The sequence below is a fragment of the Salvelinus fontinalis genome, chromosome 22 (genome assembly GCF_029448725.1).
Source record: "Salvelinus fontinalis isolate EN_2023a chromosome 22, ASM2944872v1, whole genome shotgun sequence".
NCBI lineage: Eukaryota > Metazoa > Chordata > Actinopteri > Salmoniformes > Salmonidae > Salvelinus > Salvelinus fontinalis.
Window position 1 is genome coordinate 3,223,381 of NC_074686.1, and position 18,661 is coordinate 3,242,041.

General features: G+C 42.7%; 1 protein-coding gene across 1 annotated transcript in view; it reads right to left on the minus strand.

Moving 5' to 3' along the window:
- LOC129819552 (oxysterol-binding protein-related protein 10-like) overlaps positions 1-17,840 on the minus strand; it is a 121,269-nt gene extending 103,429 nt beyond the window's left edge. The window contains exon 1 of the mRNA XM_055875903.1: positions 17,291-17,840. Coding sequence (XP_055731878.1) covers positions 17,291-17,556 — 266 coding nt within the window. The 5' untranslated portion in view covers positions 17,557-17,840. The remainder of the gene's footprint in view (positions 1-17,290) is intronic.
- Between the last annotated feature and the right edge of the window lie 821 nt (positions 17,841-18,661).

Genomic DNA, 18,661 nt, shown 5'->3' on the forward strand with positions numbered 1-18,661 from the left:
TCGGGTCACTTTTTCCACCCTGACACAGTCAGCAAAGAGCAGGATTTATAATTGACCCCAGATTATATAGTCCTGGCCCTGTCAGTGGAAAACAATGGTAGTCGTGTTAAAAGTGATGGATGGTGTAACCTTACTCCTTACTAAAACAGCCAGTTGTTTTAGTACAATACCATGACAACACTGCAGCACACTGTCCCCAGGTGAAATAAAAGTCAAGGCTAAGCAGCACACTAGGAATTGTAACAAAGCATGGGAAAGAATCCTCATACTTCCGAGACATCACTCTCACACGACTCCTGGTCCAACTCCAATAGCCCAAAGGGACATCCTACTGCGGACACCAATTACCAGGAGGCACAAGGTACCCACACTGGACGGAACTGCTAAAAGACCTATGTTGAACAATGATTGATGACCCAATGAAACAGATATTTTCAATTGAGCTCCATTCTCCTGAGGGCCTGATGTCCAACAGTTCCAACTCAAGACTATCAGTCATAGCACCACTCTATGGGGACGGAAGAAGCAGAACACCAAAGTCGAGGTGGGTGCAATCTTGCCTGGCTACGCAAACTCCTTGCTTCGGCCAAACACTCGGCCCATGGACGTTAGTTTTGTTCCGCCGCAATGAGTCTGGATCCGAGTACCGCCTCAATGATATCTAGAACGAAACACTTTCTAACCATTCTGATTGGTCCCAGAACCTGATGGGTTGGCCCAGAGCCAGAACATACGTGGGTAATTCAAAGCAGCGATACTCTGATTAGTTAGAGATGATCCAATCGCATGACTGTTTTGCACAACACCACTAATTTTGATTTCACCACAGACAACTTCAACGATAGCAGTCTCCCACTGAAGTGCGTAGCAAACCTAGAGCAGTGGGGGGGTGAAAAAAATCCGTTTGAGTCGTCGGGTATTGTGCAATCATAGTGGTGAGCAGTGGTACTACACCCAGCACTGCCAAAATGGCATTTCAATAGGGAATACTACTGGAATTAAACAAATTATTCTCCACCATGATAATACACTCAAAAGTGCTTACTGTAGCCCATTCTTTCACATACACAGACAGCCAAGCATTTCCTAACGGTAGTAACATTGACTTTGCTAAAGGGGAATGCATATCAGCACATTCTGGGTCTCCTCCAGAGCTCTTGCATGAATACGCAAACAGCATGAGGAAACGGATGGATGGGGATATCGGGGTATGGACAACATGAGGGGAGACTAACACAAACAGCTGGCAGACTGTATAGCCTAACGTAACTGATAGCAGCTTTATACCTTTTATTACAGTGATATTTACAAGGATGCCAAATACCCAGTGGAGCTTACATCTCATCTTCATATATTTGGGCAAAATAGACAAATAATACCATCTTACCATCTTTATTTCCCCTAATACAGTACTAGTCAAAAAAGTTGACACCTACTCAGTCAAGGGTTTTTCTTTATTTTTACATTGTAGAATAATGTAGTAAAAAAAACTATATTTATCAATAAAATTCAAATTATATTTTATATTTCAGATTCCTCAAAGTAGCCATCCTTTGCCTTAACAGCTTTTCATACTCTTGGCATTCTCTCAATCAGCTTCATGAGGAATGCTTTTCCAACAGTCTTGAAGGAGTTCCACATATGCCGAGCACTTGTTGGCTGCTTTTCCTTCACTCTGGGGTCCAACTCATCCCAAACCATCTCAATTGGGTTTTTGCCGGGGGATTGTGGAGGACAGGTCATCTGATGCAACACTCCATCACTCTCCTTCTTGGTCAAATAGCCCTTACACAGCCTGGAGGTGTGTTGGGTCATTGTCCTGTTGGGGGGAAAAAATATATCCCATCTGGTTTGCACTTAGTGGGACTGGAATATCGCTGCAGAATTCCACGGTAGCCATGCTGGTTAAGTGTGCCTTGAATTCTAAATAAAATCAGTGACAGTGTCACAAGCAAAGCACCATCTAACCTCCTCCTCCATGCTTCACGGTGGGAACCACACATGCAGAGATCATCCGTTCAACTACTCCGCATCTCAAAGACATGGCGGTTGAAACAAAAAATCTCAAACTTGGACTCCTCAGACCAAAGTACAGAACAGATTTCCACCGGTCTAATGTCCATTGCTCGTGTTTCTTGGCCCAAGCAAGTCTCTTCTGCTTATTAGTGTCCTTAAGTAGTGGTTTCTTTGCAGCAATTCGACCAGGAAGGCCTGATACACGCAGTCTCCTCTAACAGTTGATGTTGAGATGTGTCTGTTACTTGAACTCTGAAGTATTTCATTGGGCTACAATTTCTGAGGCTGGTAACTTTAATGAACTTATCCTCTGCAGCAGAAGTAACTCTTCCTTTCCTGTGGCGGTCACCATGAGAGCCAGTTTCATCATAGCGCGTGATGGTTTTTGTGACTGCACTTGAAGAAACTTTCAAACTTAACATTTTCCACATTAAGACATGAAGGTCATTCAAAGTAATGGACTGTCGTTTCTCTTTCCTTATTTGAGCTGTTCTTGCCATAATATGGACTTGGTCTTTTACCGAATAGGGCTATCTTCTCTATACCACCCCTACATTGTCACAACACAACTGATTGGCTCAAACGCATTAAGAAGGAATGAATTTCCACTAGGCACATCTGTTAATTGAAATGCATTCCAGGTGAATACCCCATGAACCTGGTTGAGAGAATGCCAAGAGTGTGCAAAGCTGTCATCAAGGCAAAGGGTGGCTACTTTGAAGAATCTAAAATACTATTTTTTGGTTACTACATGATTGCATATGTGTGATTCCATAGTTTTGATGTCTTCACCATCATTCTACAATGTAGAAAATAGTAAAAATAAAGAAAAACCCTTGAATGAGTGTGTGTCCAAACTTTTGACTGGTACTGTATTGTATATACAAAGATATGTGGACACCCCTTCAAATTAATGGATGCGGTTATTTCAGCAATACCCATTGCTGACAGGTGTATAAAATCGAGCACACAGCCATCTCCATAGACAAACATTGGCAGTAGAATAGGAAGCCATCTTTCCAAAAAGTCTGTTTGTAAAGTTTCTGCACTACTATACCGGGGGGTCATCTGTAAGTGCTGTTATTGTGAAGTGGAAACATATAGGAGCAACAACGGCTCAGCTGCAAGGTAGTAGGCCACACAAGCTCACAGAACGGGACCGCCGAGTGCTGAAGCGGGTAAAAATCGTCTGTCCTCGGTTGCAACACTCACTACCGAGTTCCAAACTGCCTTTGGAAGCAACGTCACCACAAGAACCGTTCGTCGGGAGCTTCCTGAAATGGGTTTTCATGGCCGAGCAGCCGCACACAAGCCTAAGACCACCATGCGCAATGCCAAGCGTCGGCTGGAGTGGTGTAAAGCTTGCCACCATTGTACTCTGCTGTGATGAATCATGCTTCCCCATCTGGCAAACTGATAGACGAATCTGGGTTCGGTGGATGCCTGGAAAATGCTACTTCCCCAATGCATAGTGCCAACTGTAAAGTAATAATGGTCAGGTGATGTTTTTCATGGTTTTGACTCAGCCGCTTAGATCCAGGGAACGGAAATCTTAACGCTAGAGCATACAATTACATTCTAAACGATTCTGTGCTTCCAATTTTGTGGCAACACTTTGGGTAGGGGAAGGCACTTTCCTGTTTCAGCATGACAATGCCCCGGTGCACAAAGCGAGGTCCATAGAGAAATGGTTTGTCGAGATTGGTGTGGAAGAACTTGACTGGCCTGCACAGAGCCCTGACCTCAACCCCATTGAACATTTTTGGGATGAATTGGAACGCCGACTGTGAGCCAGGCCTAATCGCCCAACATCAGTGCACTCAGTTAAATAAACATCCTCAATCTACACACAATACCAAAACATTTCTGCAGCATCAAAGGTCCCCAAGAACACAGTGGCCTCCATCATTCTTAAATGGAAGTAGTTTGGAAACACCAAGACTCCTCCTAGAGTTCGCTGCCCGGCCAAACTGAGCAATCGGGGGAGAAGGGCCTTGGTCAGGGAGGTGACCAAGAACCCGATGGTCATTCTGAAAGAGCTCCCTGAAAGAGCTCCTCTGTGGAAATGGGAGAACCTTCCAGAAGAACAACCATCTCTGCAGCACTCCACCAAATCAGGCCTTTATGGTAGAGTGGACAGACAGAAGCCACTCCTCAGTAAAAGGCACATGACAGCCTGCTTGGATTTTGCCAAAAGGCACCTAAAAGGACTCTTAGACAATGAGAAAAAATATTCTCTGGTCTGATGAAACCAAGATTGAACTATTTCCCCTGAATGCATAAAGTCACATCTGGAGGAAACCTGGCACCGCTCATCACCTGGCCAACTGCGTGGCCATGTACGCCTCCAACTCAATCATCAAGTTTGCAGACGACACAACAGTAGTGGGCTTGATTACCAACAACAACGAGAAAGCCTACAGGGAGGAGGTGAGGGCACTCGGCGTGTGATGTCAGGAAAACAACCTCTCACTCAACGTCAACAAAACAAAAAGAGATGATCGTGGACTTCAGGAAGCAGCAGAGGGTTTACCCCCCCATCCACAGTGCAGTAGTGGAGAAGGTGGAAAGTTAAGTTCCTCTGCGTACACATCAATGACAAACTGAAATGGTCCACCCACACAGACAGTGCGGTGAAGGAGCAGCAACAGCACCTCTTCAACCTCAGGAGGCTGAAGAAATGTGGCTTGTCACCCAAAATCCGGACCAACTTTTACAGATGCACAATCGAGAGCATCCTGTACGGCAACTGTACCGCCCTCAACCGCAAGGCTCTCCAGTGGGTGGTGCGGTCTGCACAGCGCATCACCAGGGGCAAACTACCTGCCCTACATGACACCTACAGCACCCGATGTCACAGGAAGGCCAAAAAGATCGTCAAGGACAACAACCACCCGAGCCACTGCCTGTTCACCCCGCTATCATCCAGAAGACGAGGTCAGTACAGGTTTATCAAAGCTGTGACCGAGAGACTGAAAAACAGCTTCTATCTCAAGGCCATCAGACTGCTAAACAGCAATCACTAACTCAAGAGAGGCTGCTGCCACATTGAGACCCAATCACTGGCCACTTTAATAAATGGATCACTAAGTCACTTTAAACAATGCCCCTTTACATATCTTACATTATTCATATGTATATACTGTATTTTATACCATCTATTGCATCTTGCCTATGGCGCTCGGCCATCGCTCATCCATATATTTATATGTACATATTCTCATTCACCCCTTTAGATTTGTGTGTATTAGGTAGTTGTTGTGGAATTGTTAGATTACTTGTTAGATTTTACTGCACTGTCGGAACTAGAAGCACAAGCATTTCGCTACACTTGCATTAACATCTGCTAACCAAGATGAACAGAGCAAAGTACAGAGAGATCCTTGATGAAAACCTGCTCTAGAGCACAAAGGTTCACCTTCCAACAGCACAGCAACCCTAAGCACACAGACAAGAAAATGCAGGAGTGGCTTTGGGACAAGTCTCTGAATGTCCTTGAGTGGCCCAGCCAGAGGCCGGACTTGAACCTGAACGAACATCTCTGGAGACCTGAAAATAGCTGTACAGCAGCACTCCCCATCCAACCTGACAGAGCTTGAGAGGATCTTCAGAGAAACTCCCCAAATACAGGTGTACCAAGCTTGTAGCATCATACCCCCCAAAAACGTAAAGGCCGTAATCACTGGTGCTTCAACAAAGTACTGAGTAAAGGGTCTGAATACTTATGTAAATGTGATATACATTTTCAAACATTTCTAAATACCTGTTTTTTCTTTGTCATTATGGGCTATTGTGTGTAGATTGATAGGGGGGGGGAAACAATTTAATCAATTTTAGAATAAGGCTGTAACGTAACAAAATGTGGGTCTGAATACTTTCCGAATGCACTGTATTTGAAATAGGAATGTGAAGCATATGAAAACAGAGTTAAATGTAAAAGTGCAGCATCTTATGCAATGGACAACATTTGTTCATCCAGTTGTCTTTAAATGATTTCTCCTCAGCTCTGTACCATCCCCATGGAGACCAGCCGTGAGCTTCGGCACACTGACGACTCGTTCTAGTTCAAAGAAGAAAACAGTTACCACAGTAACCCTGAAAAAGCTTGGCTTGCCGCACATTACAAAGAGCGTACTTAAGTCAGACTCAACCGTTTAGCTTCCAGCCCACAGTATACATTTGATAACTGCACCTTTACTAGATGGCACCCCCGATGGCAACCATCCAGCTTCCCGATTGGACCCAATGGCAGTATCAGGAACGTCTTGGCTGGCTCGGACATTGGCAACGGTACCTCCCGGAGTCTTTGCATCAGAAGGCATTAGGTTTGACCCAGAGGCCTTGTGTGATACTGTACACACATTAATCGTGCAGGTAATTAAGGCGCATGTGTATTGGAAGGTTATTTCCACAGTGTCTGTGTGTAGAACAGCCCAGTTTCTCTGAAAGCTGCACTCGGAAGCATTGGGACCTTATAGACGGGGGAGCTGTAACAGAGGGGCAACCCATTCATCCTAAAGCACATGCAGCCCCTCAGGGTGATGGTGTGGTGCACAACTGGAGGACCTAGAGAGACAGTACAATACACGCGCACATTCACACACCTACAATATAGCAATTGACATGATCACCCAAACACAGTGCCAACTTGGCTCAGAGATGCTCACAAGAACACAGCATAGCCAGGTACATACTGTACATAGCCTACAATGTTTATGCTCTTAGACACAGGGATGTGAGTGGCAGACCTAGTAATTATACCAACACAGTCTCCCACTGACAGACTTGCCTCTTGTCCATTCCTTGGCATTTTTGAACACTTAGGCATGGGAGGCTTTTCCAAACCATCACATCTGTTGTGCATGACATAATACGACTTGCTGGTGGAAAACATGTCAAAAGGTCATTTTCTGTCTGGAAAACTTTTTGACATTCATTTTTCAGCTTCCCAAATTTGTGAAAATGTGCCATCCCTGGCCTTCTAGATGAAAATCCGTCTCGACTGAAAGTACGTCTGGAAGTCGTGTACGTGAATCCAAATGTCACACAAACTATGTCCAATCGCCTTAGAACTGCAATTTAAGGCCATGAGATCTGTGGTGAAGGGAAAATATACTGCTGGCTTTTCCAGCTTATAGACAGTGTTACATGTACATGTACTTTACTTGGTCCATTGACACATCAAATGTCAAGAATAAGTGGGCTATACTAGCTGAAAAGTGGCACACACCGGAACATAATAGTACAGGAGCCCCAGGAAAAGCTTTCAACTTGGTCGCTCTCATTATTTACAAGTAGCAGCCAGGTAGGCACACTACTGCGCTGATTCAGGTAGTTTCAATAGGCCAGCATTATTTTACTTTGACAGAAGTAAACAAGATGATCCAGTGAACGGTCCTGTGTGGCTCTGTTGGTAGAGTTTGGCGCTTGCAACTCCAGGGTTGAGGAGTGCAATTCTCATGGGGTACCAGTACAACAAGTATAAAAGTACTACTACTACTGTAAGTCGCTCTGGATAAGAGCGTCTGCTGAATGACAAAAAAATGTGAATTTGAGATTTGGGATGCAATTTCATATATTAACTTCAGCCGGTGCTCAGTGTAGCTTAGCGGTCTTGTTTCCATGTTTTCTCGGACATCACTCCCAACGGGCTCGGGAGAGGCAATGGTGGAGTCATGCGTCCTCCGAAACATGACCCGCCGGAAGCCAGCCGCACCAATGTGTCGGAGGAAACACTGTTCAACTGGCGACTGAGGGAGCGATGAGCCAAGTGCAGGTGTTGCTACACGTGGTCTCCCCGTAGCTGTCCGTCCTGTCTCCCCGTAGCGCTGTATTAGGCGTCTCACAGTATGGACATTGCAATTTATTGCCCTGGCCACATTTGCAGTCCTCATGCCTCCTTGCAGCATGCCTAAGGCACATTCACGCAGATGAGCAGGCACCCTGGGCATCTTTCTTTTGGTGTTTTTCAGTCAGTAGAAAGGCCTCTTTAGTGTCCTAAGTTTTCATAACTGTGACCTTAATTGCCTACCGTCTGTAAGCTGTTAGTGTCTTAACGACCGTTCCACAAGTGCATGTTCATTAATTGTTTATGGTTCATTGAACAAGCATGGAAAACAGTGTATAAACCCTTTAAAATGAAGATCTGTGAAGTTATTTGGATTTTTACGAATTATCTTTAAATGACAGGGTCCTGAAAAAGGGACATTTATTTTCTTTTGCTGAGTTTATTTGGTTGGGATCTTTGCAAAATATCTATTTTGAATGTAGCAGTTGTAGCTAGAATGCTAACACTCATTGATATAGGCTGTAGAAAAAGCTAGCCAAAGAGCCATTTGTTTTTTAAGTATAATGCAGTTGATTTGTGATGACAAACATAAAGCAGGACATTCATATGAGCCTTAAAATCCAACTATAATCCGAAAGGTAGTGTGAAATGCACTTATAAGCAACAAAAATAAAGAGGCTTTTTTGCTGGGGTTCTATTAGAACTCTCTATCGTTTTGCCACCAACTTGCGCACATCGTCCTATTGCGGCAATGTTTGCAAACACAGAAAGGGGTCTACAGTAGAGCGGATATATGCTCTAGCTGCTGTCCTTTAGCTCATCTCTGCAGCCCTATAGATACAATGACGTTTCACCAATACTACCAGGTTTTTCCTGAGTGTGTAAACTCCCACAGAAAAAAAAACTGTCCATTTGTCTTTTTTTTGTGTGAATTTGATGTATGCCTCAACTGTTCCTGTTTAAAAAAGGCACCTATAGCTAACATGCTATTCAACAGAATATCTTCAGTTTTTCTATTTGTATCAAGAAGTGTATTCAAGTGGCCAACTAGGTACTTTACCATAAACTCTCTCTGTCCTCAAGTTCTCTGTCCAAAAGAAATACACTCAGTTTGACGAGCCCATACAAAACAACCTGCCATACATGCAGTTTCCTCATGATCGGTCCCTGTCAAAGCTTTCACACGCATCATTTCACAATTCTGACAAGTGTTCAGTTGTTTTCAAATAAGCCACTGAGCTCAGGGGAAATAAAATCAACCTGGTCTCAGAGAATTTCATATTATTCTGTACGTAAATCCAAGACACTCCATTTACTATGATGTTACCATAAAAGAAACATGTATTATATAATACCTAATGTTTTGAATTTAAATGTATAGTCGTGGCCAAAAGTTTTGAGAATGACACAAATTTATTTTCACAAAGTCTGCTGCCTCAGTATCTTTAGATATTTTTGTCAGATTTACATTTAACTCATTTAGCAGCCGCTCTTATCCAGAGCGACTTACAAATTGGAAAGTTCATACATATTCATCCTGGTCCCCCCGTGGGAATTGAACCCTGGTCCGCCCGTGGGAATTGAACCCACAACCCTGGCGTTGCAAGCGCCATGCTCTACCAACTGAGCCACATGGGACCAGATGTTACTATGGAATACTGAAGTATAATTACAAGCATTTCATAGGCGTCAAAGGCTTTTATTGACAATTACATGAAGTTGATGCAAAGAGTCAATATTTGCAGTGTTGACCCTTCTTTTTCAAGACCTCTGCAATTCACCCTGGCATGCTGTCAATTAACTTCTGGGCCACATCCTGACTGATGGCAGCCCATTCTTGCATAATCAATGCTTGGAGTTTGTGGGTTTTTGTTTGTCCACCCGCCTCTTGAGGATTGACCACAAGTTCTCAATGGGATTAAGGTCTGGGGAGTTTCCTGGCCATGGACCCAAAATATCAATGTTTTGTTCCCCGAGCCACTTATTTATCACTTTTGCCTTATGGCAAGGTGCTCCATCATGCTGGAAAGGGCATTGTTCGTCACCAACCTGTTCCTGGATGGTTGGGAGAAGTTGCTCTCGGAGGATGTGTTGGTACCGTTCTTTATTCATGGCTGTGTTCTTAGGCACAATTGTGAGTGAGCCCACTCCCTTGGCTGAGAAGCAACCCCACACATGAATGGTCTCAGGATGCTTTACTGTTGGCATGACACAGGACTGATGGTAGCGCTCACCTTGTCTTCTCCGGACAAGCTTTTTTCCGGATGCCCCAAACAATCGGAAAGGGGATTCATCAGAGAAAAATACTTTACCCCAGTCCTCAGCAGTCCAATCCCTGTACCTTTTGCAGAATATCAGTCTGTTCCTGGTGTTTTTCCTGGAGAGAAGTGGCTTCTTTGCTGCCCTTCTGACACCAGGCCATCCTCCAAAAGTCTTCACCTCACTGTGCGTGCAGATGCACTGCTGCCATTCCTGAGCAAGCTCTGCACTGGTGGTGCCCCGATCCCGCAGATGAATCAACTTTAGGAGACGGTCCTGGCGCTTGCTGGACTTTCTAGGACGCCCTGAAGCCTTCTTCACAACAATTGAACCGCTCTCCTTGAAGTTCTTGATGATCCGATAAATGATTGATTTAGGTGCAATCTTACTGGCAGCAATATCCTTGCATGTGAAGCCCTTTTTGTGCAAAGCAATGATGATAGCATGTGTTTCCTTGCAGGTAACCATGGATGACAGAGGAAAAACAAGGATTCCAAGCACCACCCTCCTTTTGAATTTTCCAGTCTGTTATTTGAACTCAATCAGCATGACAGAGTGATTTCCAGCCTTGTCCTCGTCAACACTCACACCTGTGTTAACGAGAGAATCACTGATATGTCAGCTGGTCCTTTTGTGGCAGGGCTGAAATGCAGTGGAATTTTGGGGGGGGGGATTCAGTTCATTTGCATGGCAAATAGGGACTTTGCAATTAATTGCAATAAATCTGATCACTCTTCATAACATTCTGGAGTATATGCAAATTGCCATCATACAAACTGAGGCAGCAGACTTTGTGAAAATTAATATTTGTGTCATTCTCAAAACTTCTGGCCATGACTGTATACATGTTGCAAATTTTCAAAATGTATGATATGTTACGAATTCTAGCTAGCTCGCTAATGTTAGCTAGGCTAAGGGTTAGAGTTAAGTTTAGGAGTTAGCTTAAAGTGTTAAGGTTAGCTAAAATGGTTAACTTCACTAGGGTAGCGGGCAGCATTTGGAATTTTGGATGAAAAGCGTGCCCAAATTAAACTGCCTGCTACTCAGCCATAAAAGCTAGAATATGCATATAATTCGATTTGGATAGACAACACTCTGAAGTTTCTAAAACTGTTTGAATGATGTCTGTGAGTATAACAGAACTCATATGGCAGGCAAAAACCTGAGAAAAAATCCAACCAGGAAGTGGGAAATCCGAGGTTTGTAGGTTTAAGTCATTGCCTATCGAATATACAGTGTCTATGGGTTGATATTGCACTTCCTAAGGCTTCCACTAGATGTCAACAGTATTTAGAACCTTGTTTGATGCTTCTACTGTGAAGGAGGGGAATGGGAGCTGAATGAGTCAGAGGTCTGCCAGAGTGGCATGAGCTGACCACGCGCGTTCACGTGAGAGTTAGCTTGCGCTCCATTGCATTTCTACAGACAAAGGAATTCTCCGGTTGGAACATTATTGAAGATTTATGATAAAAACATCCTAAAGACTGATTCTATACTTCGTTTGACATGTTTCCATGAACTGTAACATGACTTTTCGTCTGAACTTTCACCTGGACCATACTTGTATGTTTGGGGAATTTTAATTATGGGATTTCTGTTGTTTTGAATTTGGCGCCCTGCAGTTTCACTGGCTGTTGACGAGGTGGGACGCTAGCATCCCACATACCCTAGTGAGGTTAAGGCTAGGGGAAGGGTTAGCTAACATGTAGTTAGTAGTTGCAAAGTAGCAAGTAGTTGAAAAGTTGCTAATTAGATAAAATGCTAAAGTTGTCCTTGATGAGATTCGAACTCGCAACCTTTGGGTGTCCACCCATCCATCCCGACCAATCATATTACTTTCATTTTTGCCTTAACCCAGTCAACAAGGTGGGTTTGGGGCCTATTCCGTTTTGGGGAACTCGGCATCGACTCGGACTCAGGGTGCTTCATACGGGCCGAGCTCTTCCCGAGTCAGGCAGAATAATATTACTCTGGGTTCCGGCTAATGGTACTCGGGCCAAGTCCACTTCAGCATATCTGGCCTGATTACCTTTTTTCAGAAGTAGAGCCATGAGGTTCTTTCGGCCGGTTTGCAAGAATAAAACAACTAATTAATGTAATAATTTCACCTCGAATTTGCTAGGTCATTTGCAAGCAAAAATTCTTCCCAATAGGCTATTAGATGGAGAAGGACCCTAAAGAATCTATGCTATAAATGAATTTGATTTTACTACAGTTTTTTTTTTGGAACCCCACCCACTATTTCTATTCATTTCAGTCATTCGGCCAATCCTGTCTTAATAGCATTATTGATTTTTAGGCATATGCTGGTGGCCACGTTAATTATAGGACGACTTGGGATACATGATCCACGACAGACAGCACATCTCAGTGTCATAGGCTATAGCCTATTTTTCTATGGTAGGCCTATCTGTAAACGCCGATACATCCTGCCAAAATACCCCATACGAGTGGCCTAATGTAATTTTCTGGACCTGTCAAGAATAAACCCATAACTGGTCCAAATGGTTGAATAATAAAAGGCCTTTATTTTGGCATGAAACACAAAATGACGTTTGAGCGGTTATTCAAATTCAAATTAGCCTACATCACGGCAGTTTACAGCCTAGACAATAATACATTCCTCATTGCACTGTGTTGTTGTAGCCTATGGCGTAGAATAATTGTATTTTCTGAAAATGTAGGCCTAGATCTTCCATTTGATCATCTGCAACCGATGCTGAAGGAGTGATGCAGCCTACAACCATGCATGTTGAATTATTGCCGTAACCTATTAAACTGTTACAAATGTAGTCTATAGCCTATTAAAAATAGATACATAAATAACGACCATGACAGTCAATGGAAAAAAGTCCTGGCGCTCAAAATGTCATGATTGTGGGTTCGATTCCCGGGGCCACGAACAGAAAATAAATGTATGCACACTGTCACTTTGGATAAAAGCATATGCTTAATGTCACATTTATTATTTTTGCACACCTCATATTTGTGAGTGATCGAACATTTATTTTCTGTATGGAACCTGTGACAGTAGCTATGGGCCTGCGCATTCTGAGAAGCCAGAAGAAAATAAAACTGCGTGTCTAAACCGTTTAAATTATGAATTGTATCACCAGCTGTGTTAGTTAGCCATAGTGTTTCTTTGTCATAACCCAAGGTGGCATGCCAAAGTTTTGCTGAACCTGAACATAGACAAAGTTTAATTCAAGATTGAGACCTCACATCACCAAGTCAACTTTAGGCTACTATTTCCTGTCCTTTTACAAATCTGTGATTGTAATTTTCAACATAGCAAATAGCAGCATACATGTATGGTCAGTTGCCAACATCAATGCTTGCTGAAGTATCCTTAATAGGGAGCCAGCATTACCTCTAAAGGAACCAAAAACACACGATCCAGCAGCGGTGGCCTCTACTGTTTGAGCCGTCTGCCATGCAGCTAGAGCCTGCCTCGGTGCCTGACTTTCCAGCGGTCATTGTGAGAGTCAGTCAGTTGGTTAACATTCAAGGCCAGCCGGAGAAGATACCAAATAGTTAAATTGAGCTAGCTAAATGTTTGGACTGGTCGTAGTTGTTAACGTTTCTCTGTTAACGTTAATGTTAGATAGATAGCAATCTTAGCTAAGTCAATACGTTTAGGGTCTAGCCTATGTGATATTAGGTAGCTAACTGAGCTAGTTAGTGATTTTAAAAACATAGGTAGTCTAGCTAAGACTAGTCAAGAAAGCACCCGGTTAACATTGCTAGCTAGCTAACGTTAGCAAGCTAGCTATGCCCAGTGAGTCAAAGAACTCGCACAACCCCAACTGGTCTCAAGCGAAGATGGCAAAGAGCGCTCCAAGATTCATAATGATGATAATAATGGTTTATTTCGTTTCATGTGTACTATGGCAGCTAAACGCTGAATTACAGTAACACATATATATATATATATATTTTTTATATAGTCCCAGTGGTTATTTGTAACGTTAGCTACTTGAATAATCTGGATCTAGCTAGTGGTCGATCAAAACAATACATTGTTTTGCAAAACTATTCATGGTTTGGTCTCCCAAGTGGCGCGGCGTTCTAAGGCACTGCGTCTCAGTGCTTGAGGCATCACTACAGGCACCCTGGTTCGAATCCAGGCTGTATCACAACCAGCTGTGATTTGGAGTCCCATAGGGTGGTGCAATTGCCCCAGCTCCGTCTGGGTTTGGCTGATGTATTTGTTCTTAACTGAAAAAAAAAATCTTATTTTTTTTTTATTACAAAAAAATGGTTGACCCTATACAGTCAATGGGTCAATCAGCTGCTGTCTTCTTTCATTGAAAATGAAATCTATTTTTTTTAAACTATAAGTATAATGTAAAACATTCTATTGGTTGAATTATTAGTATTTCCAGCTGATACCATTTCTCACTTGAACCCTGTTTAAAGGAATTTGCTCGACAATACACGTGTTCTTTCTTGTTTGTCTCTCCACCCTCAGCCTCTGATGGACTGTCTCCACCTTCCACCACCATGCAACAAATACTCAAAATGGGAATCTGAAGGATGGCACCCTGAGCCTGAGCTGGTGTGGCTGGACAGTAAGAGTCAATCTCAAATGTGAAAACTGTTCAAGGGTGTGTAGACTTTCACTAGGCACTGTATACCCATTGCTTCCTGAAGAAAATATGTTATAAATGCTTGTTGAGCTTAGGTCAACTGTTCTTCCCCATCAGAACCAAACATAGGCCTGATTAACTGAAAACAAACACTGTATAGCCTCAAAACTAGAATTTTTATATAAAGGATGGCCAGTCCTTGCATCCATAGCTTCTATATGTTTATGGTCAGTGCTATCTGGGATCCTTAGGATATCCCTACCCTAAACCATAACCCTTACACATAACCAAATCCCACAGGCCGCCAGTTTCCCATCCCTGACCTAGAGTCTTGTGCATAGGTGCCTCTTCTCAAAGAACAAATTTGCCAAGGACCCACAAGGTCTGCCATGATGGATTTTCCGCCATTTAGATTTTTTTTTAAATACTTAAAATGCCATCTCTTCCGGGAACCACAGGGCCGATCTGGATGAAACTTGATATATGGCATCTAGGCACCAAGGTCTTTCAAAGCAATATTTTCCAGACTAGTATGTCAAACAACTGACCAATAAACATTCATGTCGGTGTGGTCTGGCACAAATGCATACACATCAGACAGATATTTGTATTGTAACCACTCTTGGTACACATGCCCAAACCCTGTCAAGACTCAACATATGCAAGCACATTCAGATTGACCACACGGTGGCGCTACAACGGGCACATATATATCTTTTGATTTGTTTGACTCAGTGTTGAAATTGAAAACTGCGGTTACTGTGTTGATTTGCTTCCCATTTGACGTCTGGACTGTGATTCCCAGGATTTCTGTGTGGTGTCAAAATCGGACTAATTGTTGTAGCTACTTATTTTGCTCTTTTTTCCCCTGTTATTCAAAAGGTCCTGTCAGGAGAAACACTTTCACATCCAAGGCTACAGATGGACAGGAAAGGGCGGATAGACCCAGAGAGACATACATGTAAGGGATGAACACTTACGCTTTATACGTCATCTGGAAATAACGGACAACTTGGTACTATCAGTGTTTATTAGTTCCATATAATGTAGAGCGGAGGCTTTTATCCCACTTACACCACTGTTGCCAAAGAAAACAAGCACACATTTACTGGTAAAGTGTACATGTTTTCATTGAGATTTTGACAAGTAAATTCATACTATTTCATCCTTTCACTAAACCTGGTTGTTAGTTATATCGGTTAGGTTGATAGAGAAGCGGACTTGTTGTTCATTCTATTTGTTTGATTACTATGCAGGCTGGCAATGTTCTTATCCCTTACTTGCTAGCTAGCCAACTACGGCTAACACAGTCACGTAAACTCTGCAGATAGAATAAGATCAGAATTGAGTGGACTTGGGCCATTGCTGGGCCGATTTTGGCCCTAAAACGGCAGCTTTGGCTCAGTTCAGGCTGCCAGATCTGGCCCAAATGACTCGGGCCTAGTCTGTACTGTCACTCATTTCGGACTCGATCCGGCTGCCAGACCCAAGCCAGCAGTTTTAGATCTGGTATGCTGGAATCAGGCCAGACGTTTGTGTTACCTGGGAAGTAAACAACCTTACATATCATACTAAAATGAAGTGTCTCAGACTTACATACAGAATAATACAAAATGCTCTGAGACCAGGTTAAATAAATAGACTAGGTTGTAGAGACAGTATCTGTGCATTAGAGATGACGCGCACAGATACTGTAACAAGGGAAGGCCGACAAATTCTAAATCATTGTTATCCAATATGCACAGGCTCTGTAGTTGTACAATGTTTCCATTTTCTAAGCTATGGCTGGGATCTAAAGAGCAGTTCCTTCTACTCACTTTTTTTCTTCTTAGTCAACCTTTAACTAGGAAACTCAGTTAATAACAAATTCTTATTTACAATGACGACCTAGGAACAGGGGCAGAATGACATATTTGTACCTTGTCAGCTCGGGGATTCGATCTTGCAACCTTTCGGTTACTAGTCCAACACTCTATCCACTAGGCTACCCTGCCGCCTACTTCAGTAGGCTAACTGAGCTGCAACCTGTAGCCTTTAAAGCAGTTGTGACACATTATCAATCCACAATACTGACCTTTGCAGTGCAAGGAGAGAGAGAACTAACAGCATGCACCAAGGAACACACCATTTATAAAAAATAAAAATAAAATTAATGTGAAACTTTATTTAACTAGGCAAGTCAGTTATGAACAAATTATTATTTACAATGATGGCCTACCCCGGCCAAACCCTAACCCGGATGATGCTGGGCCAATTGTGCACCACCCTATGGGCCTCCCAATCACGTCCGGTTGTGATACGGCCTGGAATCGAACCAGGGTCTGTAGTGAAGCCTCTAGCACTGAGATGCTGTGCCTTAGACCGCCACTGGGCGTAGACGTCAGTTCTACATCTAGTTTTGATTTACATTTGCATGAGTTGTCAACTAACGTGAATTCAATGTGAAATCGACAAATTACCACCATGTCATTCGATTTAGGTTAGAAGTTGGGTAAAAAAACAACGAAATTCCTTAGTTTCACCTCGACTCAATGTCATCACATAAAAATAATAATAATAATAATAACGTAGAACCAACGTTGATTCAACTCGTTTTTGCCCAGTGGGTAAGAACCTCATGATTGAAAGTTCTGCTTACCTGTTCTGCCATCCTTGAATTAAGTTAGTGTATTTGCTCAACACTCCTTCTAACTGACGCTTACACGCTTGCTGAAAATTCATACTGTTTCCTAATAAACGTCCCCGACTCACTCCTCCACCGGCCCCGCTCCCAAGTGAAGCCGAGCCGGGGCTATGAGAACCAGCTCGTCCGATCTTTCTCGCCGAATTCCCCTTGTCCGACGGCAGTGAAGCAGAGTTCGTTTTATTTGTCCCAGGATGCGGACTGCAGAGCATCTTCTCCATACTGACGACGCGATAAACGGAGTCGAGCAGGAAAATTGTGGTAAATGGTATGTCTACTGACCTAAATCGAAAGCATTAAATATGTAATATCCATGTTTCGCTGGTGATTTGAGCGTCCCTCTGCCCAAGAAACCAAGCATAATTCCCAGCAGTTGTATGAAGAGCACTGCTGTGGTTCCCTTTGAGGCGATAGAAGCACAGTGGCTCAAACGTTTTCGTGTTGTTGAGAAATCACAGTGCAGACACTCCCTCTCCTGACTCACTCGACCAACCCCCGGATATAACAATCCAATCTTATTACACATCATCATAGCCAAGAACACAGCTACAGAAAACCCCCAAATTTACGTTTAACCATCACCCCCCCCCCCCCCAAAACAGAATTATGTATATATTTTTTAGTAATCCCAATCAGCGATGAAACACATTCACGTAGTATTCATCCGCATGATGTAGGCCCAAGTAGGCCAATTAAATTACATTAAATTAGGGGTATCAGACAGATCTGATGGGGTGAACTAGATGATAATTGTCCATGAAGAAGAAATGTGTGACATGCTTCAGCTCTTTGAAATAATTTTTGTAGTAGTGGTAGAAGTTTAAAACGTTTTGCTTTAAGTGAAGCGGTGAAATATAGTCAAAGTTAAATATATAAAAAATATCTGGTCTGATTACTTTGATAAACTACTATGTCAACCTTATCACTCTGGAGTTTGTGGCAGTTGGATCACATAATTCGTCACAAATAAGACTAGTACACTTTTATACACTTCTACTAGAAAACCACAGTATATGCAAGCTGTAATAATTACTCATAAGGAATTAGAGGATTAAGGTATAGTAACCTCAATTCAACCATACATCTATTTCTTAATCAAATGATAAAGCTGCTATAAAAAAGTTATGACTGGATGGGTAGATCAATAAATAGGATATATAAATGAATGAATAGATACATAAAGTTAAAACACAGGATGGAAGACCTAATGGATGGAGGGATGAAGGGATTCATTCAAATATATAGGAAGTCATGGAATATGGATGAACGGACATTTTTGGTCGAATGAGAGTTGTGAATGTGTTGTGTACGTCAGTATTTATTTCT